We start from the raw sequence: 12,298 nt of genomic DNA, 5'->3' as shown, positions 1-12,298 counted from the left end.
TAGGAAAAAAAATATATATAAATTAAAAAATAAATAATAATATAACGATTTTCGTCACAATGGTAGAGTGGATAACCGAACTAATTATGATATCTTTTTTATTCGCGAATAATAGTATAGTTTCATTATTAAGAAAAAAGCGCAGGACCGGACGGAGTGGCGAGAATTAGGAGAGGCCTATGTCCAGCAGTGGACGTTAAAAGGCTGATGGATGGATTAAGAAAAAAAACATTTTTTTTAACATTAATATTAATAACAATAACATTTAACAATTAATAAAAGAGAGCATACGATTGGTTTACATTTTATTCGCCAATTTGAATAAAACATTGTGCAATTTATGAAATTTGCCAGTTAGGCCACTTCAACGAAGATAAAGTAAATGTTGCGAATCATCGCGAACGTTTTACGGTAGTTGTGAATATTTCAAATGTCGAATGTTGTATTATGTTATATGATGAGGGTAGTAAAACTTTCTTTTAGTAGTTATCGAATAGACGACGCGTACACATAGCTCCTCTATTACAAGGAGAGGACAAGAGGAAGTGGTGCCAAGTAAGTGGAATTAGATTATTCGCTAAATGCCAACTGAACATTTATTATATTGTGTGACTTATTAGTTATATTCAACATATTATTTCCATTAGGTTTGTGTGTAATGCGATCAGGGGCTGCGGCCGTTTAAACTAGAGATCGTAACTAGGACGTAACGTGTAAGAGTGCAGTTGTTATCAGTAATTCAGTAGTATTAGACTAGTACTAGGCTGAGTGAGGATTGGGGTGGCTACTAATTAAGGACTAGCCCTTGTCCACTGTATTAGTTAAGAAATAGAGTAAAGATCATTCAGACGCAACTTGTATAAGTATGTCTATCCGCATATTGATATATATTTATAAACAAGTCTACATAATTATTAGAATATTCGTCCAATACCAGTAACAGAGACAGAGAGTATTTGGCGACAGTAATAATAAAATCTATGTTTTTATATTTTTAAATGTATTTTTTTTATAATAATTTATATTTAAAAATGTAAAATTGATTCACTAATTTAATAAAAGTATAATTGCTGTTAAATCTATGATATCCATAAACAACAGTCATTGGAATAAACGCTGAACGTATCGATTGTAGATGTCACCACCAAGAATAATCTGTATCAATTTCTAGAGATGTAACTTAACGGCATAACTTAAAAACGAAAATAATTTTAAAATCATTGATTTTAGAAGTTAATGTTATTAAAATATTGGTATTGTAAAGATAAAATCAAATGATATGATTTTAGAAGTTATTGTCATTTAAAACTATAGATCAGCGTTATTAACGATAATAACTTAACTTAACTTCACACTTTAACCCTAGCGGGGTAGTCAGAGACAACGGAGCGCCAAAAGCTACGGGCTCTACATACCTCTTTCGCCTCGTCTACTGTCATCATACATGCCCTTTGGGGCGTCCTCATGCTTTTTACGTGCCCTTCCTCTAGTATCTTTGATACTGTGTTTTCGAAGGTCAAGTGTTAACCGAGGTCTTCCCCTACATCTCTTACCGCTCACTTTTCCACCATAGATCTTTTTTGCCATTCTTTCATCACTCATTCGTTCGACGTGCCCAAATCAGCTGAGCACGTTCTTCTTCATTTTCACTGTGACATCCTCGCTAGTACTTGCCATTCTGTGTATCTCTTCATTGCGGATTCGATCAGCTAAGCTGATTCCGCATATCCTACGAACAGATCGCATCTCCACGGCATTCATCTTTCTTTCCTTCTTCTATCTTATCCATCTAATACCTACGTTTCGTACACAAATCGTACACACATACGATAATAAATTTATAAAATTAGTTAGTGATATTTTTATATCACTAACTAATAAAAAAATAAAATATTTTGAGTTTGTTACTACCTAATCGAAACACTCGAGATATCAAATTCGAATATATTTTCATCGTTTTCACATCACTATCGTTCACTTACTCACTTGCATTGAAGTGCCTCCATTTTAATTGACAGCCGCCCTTAATTATTGCTTTTGTATTAGTTTTATGTATTAAATAAGTAATTTTCTCTGAAGATTTTTTAAAATAGTATTAGTTAAGTTCAATTAAAAAGCTAGATATTATAAATATTGATCAAATATATAGGTTATTAAAACTTTATGACGGGAACCGTATAGGACTAGGTAAGATCAAGGCAACCTCATAAAATGTCTAATCTTGCAAAATGGTCTGCATATGCGAACTAAATACTCACAACATAAAGTAAACAACAATGACTTAGCATAATCAGCATAATCGAATTACATAAAAAATATATAAGAGACCATTTTGCATGGCTGCGTGTAACTTTCGCAGGACTGAGTGACTCCCAAGACTCTTTTCGGAAACATCGCTGTTGTTATTTCTGGCGGTTTTGTCAATGACTATACTCTGTAACGCAATCAGAGTCAGTTTTTTGCAATACCGTCGATCTCCATCGTGTTACGATGATATAACTTGTTCAAACCAACACCGAAAGTCAGCAGCTAGCGATGGGAAAGATCCAATTGTTTTAGTGCATTGGATTTTTAAGCTATCGTTATTTGTGGACTATCTAGATCTCCTAACTCGTTTGCTCGCTATGGCGTCATACATTCTTTAATAACCGGATTAATGGAACAATTATTCCTATTTACCTATTATTGGTAAGGTTTATTCAAGACAAATACAATGAGTTTATATTTTGTTTTATTTTATGCAATGCTTGCTTACAGAACAGTATAGGTTATTTATTTATTTTATTAATTTTATTTTATATATATTATATTTGATATTTTCTATTTTTGCACCAATAATATACTATAACAATAGGATTACTGATCTGACTGTTTTGATTACTGTGACTGTAAACATGATTATGGCACATTTTTTTTTTAGCTTTTTATTGTATCCTGCACATAGCAGGGAGGCAGGGGGAACCTGGCGCTGTAGTGTTGAAAAACTATGTTCCCATTTAGACATTTGTTACATTTGGTTCCACTTTCCACTGAACTCTGAATTTGCATATTGAATGGCATAACTCAGTGCTATGCTTCACCTTGTTACTCAAGCAAAGAAATGAAAATATTGAATATTTTATATCCTTGAGTGGAAATTAAACCCACAATCTGTCATGTTTACAGTCATACACTTGTGCCCTTGTGTTCCTGGCCTACACCTTGACTCTGGCTTTTTTCAGAATTAATTCCTTAATATTTATTAACTAATGATGTGACAGGTGTTTTCTAACATCAATATGTCTCATATGTTTTCTGTCTTGTCCTGTATTGTCCATAAAAAAATCATATCTGCTTAGAAATTAGTGTGAAGATATAGTATAAGAGTGATTTGTCACTAGGATCTCTAGCATGTTTATGATATAGAAAAAATGTTTCTCTTTCATATCTTAATATTTTAAATTTTTATGTCAGTTAAAATTGAAAATGTTAAAATATGAAAGACAAATTACAACATGGACTCTTGTCATGGACTAAATATATTTCCTACATGATTGTTAAAAGGATTTTCATTTTCATCACTTTCCACACAAGGAGGAAAAATTTATACAAAAAAATTATAGGATATAAAACTTAACTTGTAAACTCAGTCATGTCAATATAAATCATGATAGTGACTATTTACTTTTTTATTAATTGATACTGATTTTGTTTCGCTGTATATAGTATTATCGTTTTACATCACACACATCACATTTACCCCTTTCCATATCATAGAGCAATTTGAAATTAGTTATTTCTAATACCTTATTAATATGTGAATAATTTATTATTCTCTAAATTTAACATATTTATCAATTTCCTCCACTGGATATTTTCAATTTAAGCTATGTGATTCCCAATTCATTCTAGTTTATATCCATGATATGAATGACTATAGTTTTTGGTGTAGTAGTAACATTGTTTCATTAGCATTGGTAATGAAGGTTTGAAAGACAGGTTTATTTTGTATAAATAGATTTAACTTTAGTTTTAAATATGTAGATTAATATTTATGACTGCTAAGTATAAACTTAGCTTGTAATAAACATTAGATATTAGCAATCTGGAGATGCTGATCAGTCCGCACCCTGAGGAAATAGAAACAACTTATAGTAATTTAGATGGTAATCAGTTAATTGCACCTGTAGCATTTTACATAAACAAAAATCTTTTATTATCTAGAATATCTGAAAGTTTGTTACAAATTTTGTAATGATGTTATGTGTTATTTGATATGTTAAAGAGTAAATTTATTTATTAAAAAAAATGTGACAGTAAAATAGTTAAAAATATACCAATTTCGAAGTTTAGCTCAGGCTCAATTTTTGTGCTGGCTGGTTGTGGGTTCGATCTCTGCTCGAGGAGATGAAATATTTATTTATTTATTTATTTATTTTTGTGTCGAGGCAAAGCACGGTACTCAACACGCAATGCTCTAGAATTCGGCAGAAAGTGGGAAACGGAGAGTCTTAACACTAGGAGCCCTCTCCTTACCCAAATGTGTGCGGAGGGATACAGTGCGAAGCCGATTTGATTATTAATATTGTCGTTAATCCAAAATATCCGCAACAAAATGGTGGATTGTAAAATTTTGCCCAACACCCCTTATATGTGTATAGGCTAATGAAAGGGGAATAACATAACTTTTCCGAGAGTGTTTTGCATGAAAACCGCCCAGCCCACCAAACCCTCAACCAGTGAGTTAAAATATTACGTAACCAATTAACTGCACCGCAGCAAACAAGATCGACGACCACAAAACCCGAAATTTGACAATGAGGAACTAAAAGATACGGACTACAAAAATCTTGGTGCCTAACAACTCATAATAAAAATAAACCCACAAACAGTCGATTTTAGAGTGGCACTTTGTGCCACCACCACGACTGGCTTCAAATATGATATTAAATAATATCTACAATATTAAATAGCTTTTTTAATTTAGATTAGATAATTTCCTTTAGAATTTAAAGACCTATTATGCTTGATGCTTGCTGTAAATAGGTTTATGCTGTATTATTTAATGATTTAACATGTTAGCTACATATACGCCTATCAGTGGCTTACAACTAACAAATATTACATATTACGTAAAAAATAATATAACGTTTATATATATTTAGGTATAGACTTAGACATACTATATACAAATAAAACAAAAATGTAAATTAAGTGTTTTGTCAATACATTTGTATACTTTACAATAGCGTTATTTTTAGGCGATAATAAGATGTCAGATTTTCTGGAGTCTGCGTCTCCACCGGCGAAGAAGCAGAAAGTAGACAATGATACGGATGCAAAACCAAATGAAGTATTTGATTTTACTGAAGATAACTTGGGAAAGGAAGATAGCTTCACGATCGGTGATAAATATACTGATATTGTTAATCCTGCTGAAGTTGAAAAGTTAAGGGAGTTTAGAGTTTTAGACGAAGTCAAGGATAATGATGATGACAGTAATAATGAAGATTCCGATAGTTCAGAAGGTATCATTTGCGTAGCTCTTGAGTATTAAATATTTTATGTACATATTTAGTTTCTTTTAATGAATATATAAAATGTAAAATGTTTGTGATTTTTCTAGAATATACTTATATTATTTGTAGGTAAATCGGAAGAATTACCTGAGGAAGAAATTGAGAAGATGCTCGATGAGGACTTGCCGCCTGAATTGAAGGAAGCACGAAAACCAAAAGAGAAACCTTACGTAACACGTACTAAAGTAGTGCTTGAAGGTAGGTTGGAAAGAAAGCGGGATTGGAAGTACCGCGTCCAAAAACTGTTTGTAGAAATATAATCACAAATAATAAAGTTTAGCTTACTAACCTAAATATTTATTTTTTACTTACTTTAGAGAAAGGTGTTAATCAGTTCGAAATTCTTCCATTGGATTGGATGATGGTACGTCACAGCAGCGGCATGCCCGTGTACGTACATCGACCTACGAGAGTTTGTACATTATCCAAACCATATTTTCTAGGCAAAGGCAATACTAGGGTTAGTACTATTTAAAAGAAAATCTAATTAAAATATTATACAATTAATATCCATTAAATATATTTAACTAATATAATAACTAAATAATATGGTTTTCAGCGACATGACATTCCTATAAGTGCGATACCCTGCTTAGCTTACCGACGTGCTCTCGAAGAAGAAGAGAAACAAAAAGACATAGATCGTAGAGTCGATGAACAGATTAATAATAAAAAATGGTTGCAAGCTCAAGGGCTCACTGTTTTGAATCGTGATGAAGACACGTCTATGCCCATGCAAGATGATACTGTACTAAAAGATGAGGTCAATGATAAAGCGGCTATTGATTCCGAGCTTAATGCCGCAGGTAAATGTCCATTCAGTCATTTAAGAAAGAGTGGAGATAAGGAAAATATTGAATCAAATGAAAGTAATGGTGTCGAAAATGAGATTGAAAGATCCAATTCGGTGAAAGAAAAGATGAAAGATGGTGATAACTCCAACAATAATAATAATGAAGAAGCTAGTTCTGACAAAAAAGATGACATTCCTTCTGATAATGCTAATGATTCAAACACAAACACTGATAACGCAACTAACGAGCCTAGAGTACTATTCAAGGATATTCCTCTCAATCGTCAACCAGTTATTTTGCCCGGCGGTATTATAATGCCTTCGCCGATCGTCGAATCTGTAAACACCAATTGGAAGACTCAACAGCTAACACCTGAACATATAAATGATTACTGCAAAGCCCTGTTCAAATTCAAGATTGTCAATTTTATGCATTTTAAGTAAGTATTTGTTTTTTTTTTAGCTCCAAGTAAATCCCGCACTTAGAGGACTTAGATCGGTATTGAGATGGAGTTTGCATTAATAAATTGTAATCTACAAGTGGAAACGGCGATCACCGAGTTGATAGCGGTCGTATAAATACGGTCCTTTGTCGTCTAGCCTAAACTAATTTAATATGGAACGAAATACGTTTATACGTATTTTAGTTTATACTAAATTACTGTTTACAGTCGTTGGGCAGATCGCAGGAAGTATACGAAGGCTCGGAAGGCGTTGCAGTACCCCAAGTTACCTGAGGGAACCAAGTTAATCACTTTACCAGCTACGGGTAACGGACAAGATGGTAAGTTGAATTTATTATACAGTTGTCTTCTTATTTTTTATGAAATGGATAAATTACATATAACATAAAGAAACCAGTCATGGCGCTGGGGCACAAAGTGTGGCACTAAACGCGACTGGTTGTGGGTTTGATCCCCACTCGAAGAAAAGAAATATTTATTTAAATTTATATTTCCATTTCTTCGCTCTGGTGTCCAGGTAAAGCGCGGCGTTGAGTTCCGCCACTTAATACGTAGCTCCAGAATTCGACGGAGAGACGGGAACGTCTTAACACTAAGTTAAGACGTTGCCCTCTAGCAGAGATGCCTACCCTGCTGTGTGCGGGATACAATGTAAGCCGATTTTATTTTTTAAAATAAATAATATTCAAATCAAGCTAGAATACTTAGATCTGGATATGTTTTCCAGGCAAGGCAGCTCAGCGCGACTGGGTCATGAACATGGACGGCTGCAGCTACCTCTCGGAGTTCCACAAGTACGTGTGCCGTGCACTCAACAAGAGACCCGTCTACGAGTACAAACAACTTGGTGAGATTTTTACACGAGGTTTCACTTTTGTTAACTTTACATTTCTGCAATCGCACTCTTATTTTGTATTAAAGAATAATAGTAAAGTGTTTTATTCTCATTCGCTCTTTCGTTTACTCACATTCATAACCAATATGAATCAATATGCACATTTCCCATGTTATGTGGTAGATAAATTATACAAATTCTTTATATAAATTATACCCGATATGTTATTCTGATGTATTAGCTATATTAACATAGTTACTGTAAAGTTATTACTATACTTTGTAATAAAAAAAATATATTGTAATACTTTTCAACAGAAAACGCCTCAACACCGTACCAAGCCACAGTGTTCATAGGCGGCATGCAATATGGTGTCGGACTGGGCTCCAGTAAACGACAAGCTAAATACGCAGCAGTGCGTGCGTCAGTACAAATACTAATACCCGACATGCGCCCGGCGCCTAACGCCGCAAACGCCGGGAACGCCGTTGCAGATGGCTCAAGTACCAGTACTGGTGGTTCCACACCAGCTGTTGGGGATTCTAATGATAATGATTTTGATGTAAGTATTTTTTTTATTATTGTTTTATTATAAAGTAGCGACCAAAATGTGACTAAAATAATATGACAACAAATTTAAGCGGGGGTTAAATTTGTTGTCATATTATTTTAACTAAATTATACAAAATCTTTACACAACTTGTAGCTTATGTGTTATTTTAATCTATATAAGCTGCATAAAACATTATAATATTACTGCAAAGTTTCATCTAAATCTGTTCAGCAGTTCTTGCGTGAAAGTGAAAAAAAACATCCATCTTCGTTAACTTTCACACTTATAATATTAGTACATTAGTAGACAGTATATTGAATTTAGAATGGGAGTAAAAAAATAATTTTCAAAGATTCTGTTTGGAATTTTTAGTAGATGAGTGGTGGATTTTTATATCTATTCTATCATTATAATGAATATATATCACTTTTTATAACTCTTATTTCATACTTCGTGAGTTAATACCAGATTCCCCCTATCTACTTTGGTATATGCGGGATACATACATAAAACTAAAAAAGTAATAATAATCTGTCACCTATATGTTAAATTTATTTATAGTTCTTCGATTATGTGGGGATCGAAGATCCACGTATCGCGGAGTTCTGCGCCGCCACGTGCGAGCCCTCGCCTCATGCTATATTGCTGACGTGTCTATTGCGCAACTTCGGTGCTGGAGACTGGCAGGTTTGGAGTTTTAATGTTACTTTTGTCGAGAAAATCATTTATAATAAAATGAAAAAATATTTTTTTATTTCTTATTTTTTTTTATAAATCGAATATTTATATTGCATAATTACCTTAATAACAGCCCAAATGCGAAATGAAGAAGCTAGAATACCAAAAGATCGAACTAACGATGCGTGTAGGACAACACACAGCCACAGTTGTATGCAAGAACAAGAAAACAGCAAAACAACGAGCGAGCCAGGCCATACTGCAAGCGTTGCACCCGCATGTGAAATCCTGGGGCTCTTTACTACGGCTTTATGGGTCAAGATCTGTCAAGAGCTGTAAAGAAAAGAAGCTGGAGGAACAACAGATAACGCTATTGCAAGACAAGGCTCGTCATAATGAGCCCAATCATGCTGTTTTAGCTAAATTGCGGGCGGAAATGCTTAAATTACAAGCTCGTGATGCCGCCGTCGTGCCAATTGGTACGTTGTTGTTAGCGGACGCATTGCCGGAGAATTCCGGGTCCAATTTAGATGCAGTACAGCTTTAGGTTCAATCAATCGAAGTTCCGACAGTTTCCGATGATGTCCAATTGCTTCTGAACTCTGACAAAGGTTTCCAAATACTTTAAAAGTTGTCCGATGATTCCCAATACTTACGGATGTGTCCGATTAGTTCCGAACACTATTGATAACTACTACAATGAAAATAATCCTACGCACACACACACAGGCTTGTTACTTAAGTTTGTAATTGATTTGAATTTAACTTTAAATATTATTCTTATCAAATAGTAAATTTGTTTATAAGTAATCATTCATAGGTTTTTTGTTAAATATAAAATATTTTAAATATTTTAGGCACGTTTGGTATAATTATAAATATTGTTTGAAGTTATATGGAAACATGGATCTTTGAATATCCATAAATTTGAATGTCAATTTATAAGACAACCTTATATTTTTGAACTTAAACAGAGGGAACCTAAGACTTTCCATGTTAAATGACGGCGTCAAAACGAAATCTTTATTCTATATCTAATGGCATTTACTAAATATAATTAGGTATGTAATGGGCTAAATTAGGTAGACTATTTTTATTAAATATTTAGAATGACCTGCATCATGTTTTGAATAATGAATTTAGGGTTGTACTCAAATACGTTGGTTATATAAATATTTTTTAGGCTGAACGTAGCGTATCTGATGTTTATACTAAATTCATTGAAAAAAAAATATTACCCCTAAACAAATATTGTTGTGTTCAGATATGTAAAGCACTTAGGTTAATTATATACATTTTTTTTTATTTTATATCATGATCATGATATTTCTTATGTTAAACTATAAACAACTAGACTTTGTGCATAGTATGTAATGAAATAAAAAAAAAGATGATAAAAAAATGGTGCAGCTTAACGCTGTATCCAGTATACAACAGGGTAGGAGAAGGAAAACCGATGTCAAGACACTCTGTTTTCCAATTTCTACCAGAATTCGAATCTTGGGTTATTGAGTGGATCGCTTAACGCCGTGGAGCATCGAACCTGTAACCACAGCAGTTTTTTCCTCAATATGATAATACATATACGAGGTGTGTTCAAAAAGTAAGGTGACTTTGTATTTTTAAGAAAAAATATTTATTTATTTATCAATATTTATGTTGTCCCCTTCAAAGTAATCCCCCTCAGATACAATACACTTATGCCAACGGTTTTTCCAATCGTCAAAGCACTTCTCATAAGCACTTTTCGGTATAGCCTTGAGCTCTTCCAGCGATGCAGTCTTTATCTCTTCAATCGTTGCAAATCTCCGTCCTTTCATAGGTCTCTTTAGTTTTGGGAACAAGAAAAAGTCACATGGCCCTTTTGAGTAAATCTGGGTCGTCGTTGACGTCATTCAACAGTTCTTGAGCGATGTTCATGTGACGGTTCTTTTGGTCAAAATTTAGCAATTTCGGAACAAAGTTCGCTGACACACGTCTCATGCCCAAAACGTTAGAAAAAAATTCATGGCACGAGCCAAGCGATATACCAACATCCTCAGCAACTTCTCTGATAGTGATTCGACGATTTTCCAGAACAATTTTCTTCACTGCTTGAACGTTTTCATCAGTTGTTGACGTGCTTGGGCGTCCAGAGCGAGGCTCGTCATTGGCATCTTCCCGGCCATCTTGGAAGAGTTTGTACCACTTGTAAACATTTTTTTTACTCAGAACAGTTTCACCGTATGCCACTGTCAACATTTTAAGTGTTTCGGAGCACTTTATTTTATTTTTTACACAAAATTTGATGCAAATCCTTTGATCCATATTTTTCGATAGCAAGAAATCGCCGAGCACGCAAAACACTTATAACCTTTACGCCTCTCCCAACCAAACAAAAAATGCTATACACTTGAAACTTGGTACAGATGTTCGGGAAGAGTGTACCAACATAACAAAATAAAAAAATCGATAATCGAAAGTACGTTGCCCGCCAAATTTGAAAAGTCACCTTACTTTTTGAACACACCTCGTACTATTATTAATATGAAATGAAACGTTTCTATGGCGTCATCGTAGAAATACTACTATTTCTAGTATGCATAATGTAGGATATAACCAGGACTAAAATAAATAATAAAATAATTAAAATGTTGTTTTATTTTAACAATTTACAATTTTTTTTAAGTTGTTTTAATTTACATATATTTATATACAATACAATATTTACTTATAGTTATATAGATAATATATTACTATTTCATAATTTAAAATGTGATTTTACATTAATTAAAGAATACTTGCTGTGTAAAAATATTACAAATTATACTGAATAACAAAAAGTGAAAATAAAAATGTATGAGGTGGGACATGATTTTCGATGAAAACGGGCGTGGGTTCAAAACCTAATACGAATGATGTTTAAACTGTTCTTATTATTAATATTAATAATATATTTAATATTTTATAAGTAATATTTTTTATTGCAAACGTTGGTAACATTTGGAGCTATATAAATAAATACTAAAAAAGTAAAGTTGAATCTGTAGAAGTTTTACCAAAAGGGTAATGCATTTTTTTATATCTATTTTAAATCTTTCAACTTTTTAGTTTTAATAAATATCCACTCTCCTGGTTTATTTCATTTGTAACTTAAGGGTATTCTAACATTAAATATTAACACTAAGGTAGTAAAGGTACAGGTAGTTTCCAGAGGTATCAGCCCCACAATCCCCAGCCTGGGTAGCGGCTCTCACTCGCTGTGAGCACGTTGGACAATCCACCCTCTGTATTCTGTTGGTAAGGGGACTAGAAACAAAAATCTTGTTAATTTTTTAGTCTATTGGTTAAGTATCTTTATCAGCTTAGGGGGCAGCAGGGAACCTGCTGTTAAGTTTTTGCCTCACACAAATACTTTGAATCGTATGAAAACTAGAA

The 12,298-nt window shown here is 33.4% G+C and overlaps 2 protein-coding genes and 1 pseudogene across 4 annotated transcripts in view; 1 reads left to right on the top strand and 2 right to left on the bottom strand.

The window, feature by feature from the left end:
• Positions 1-409: 409 nt before the first annotated feature.
• Positions 410-11,512, top strand: pasha (microprocessor complex subunit partner of drosha). 3 transcript variants are annotated; one of them, XM_085199805.1, is made up of 10 exons: positions 410-555; positions 5,241-5,507; positions 5,628-5,756; positions 5,876-6,018; positions 6,118-6,791; positions 7,023-7,135; positions 7,543-7,662; positions 7,968-8,212; positions 8,765-8,890; positions 9,015-11,512. In XM_085199805.1, the coding sequence occupies exons 2-10, from the start codon at positions 5,252-5,254 to the stop codon at positions 9,426-9,428; spliced, it is 2,220 nt and encodes a 739-aa protein (XP_085055931.1). In that variant the 5' UTR covers positions 410-555; positions 5,241-5,251; the 3' UTR covers positions 9,429-11,512. The 3 variants fall into 3 exon arrangements, with proteins under 3 accessions (XP_085055931.1, XP_085055940.1, XP_085055949.1); XM_085199814.1 differs by lacking the exon at positions 410-555 and adding an exon at positions 1,997-2,187; XM_085199823.1 differs by lacking the exon at positions 410-555 and adding an exon at positions 2,334-2,688.
• Positions 10,733-11,122, bottom strand: LOC146540256 (protein GVQW3 pseudogene; annotated as a pseudogene).
• Positions 11,504-12,298, bottom strand: part of Gld (Glucose dehydrogenase) — a 25,871-nt gene continuing 25,076 nt past the window's right edge. The window contains exon 11 of the mRNA XM_085199836.1: positions 11,504-12,169. Within this exon, the coding sequence (XP_085055962.1) occupies positions 12,080-12,169 (90 nt within the window). The 3' untranslated portion in view covers positions 11,504-12,079. The remainder of the gene's footprint in view (positions 12,170-12,298) is intronic.

The sequence above is a fragment of the Heliconius melpomene genome, chromosome 2, assembly GCF_056956725.1.
Source record: "Heliconius melpomene rosina isolate 202511_hmr_F chromosome 2, ASM5695672v1, whole genome shotgun sequence".
Classification (NCBI taxonomy): Eukaryota; Metazoa; Arthropoda; class Insecta; order Lepidoptera; family Nymphalidae; genus Heliconius; species Heliconius melpomene.
This window is presented reverse-complemented; position numbering and strand designations above follow the sequence as displayed.

Bases quoted from the DNA above. Each gene is read 5' to 3' on its own strand.
- pasha (XM_085199805.1), top strand. From the start codon at position 5,252: ATGTCAGATTTTCTGGAGTCTGCGTCTCCACCGGCGAAGAAGCAGAAA. The intron at 5,757-5,875 runs GTAGGTTGGAAA...TACTTACTTTAG, and splicing joins TACTAAAGTAGTGCTTGAAG to AGAAAGGTGTTAATCAGTTC. The intron at 7,136-7,542 runs GTAAGTTGAATT...TATGTTTTCCAG, and splicing joins TACGGGTAACGGACAAGATG to GCAAGGCAGCTCAGCGCGAC.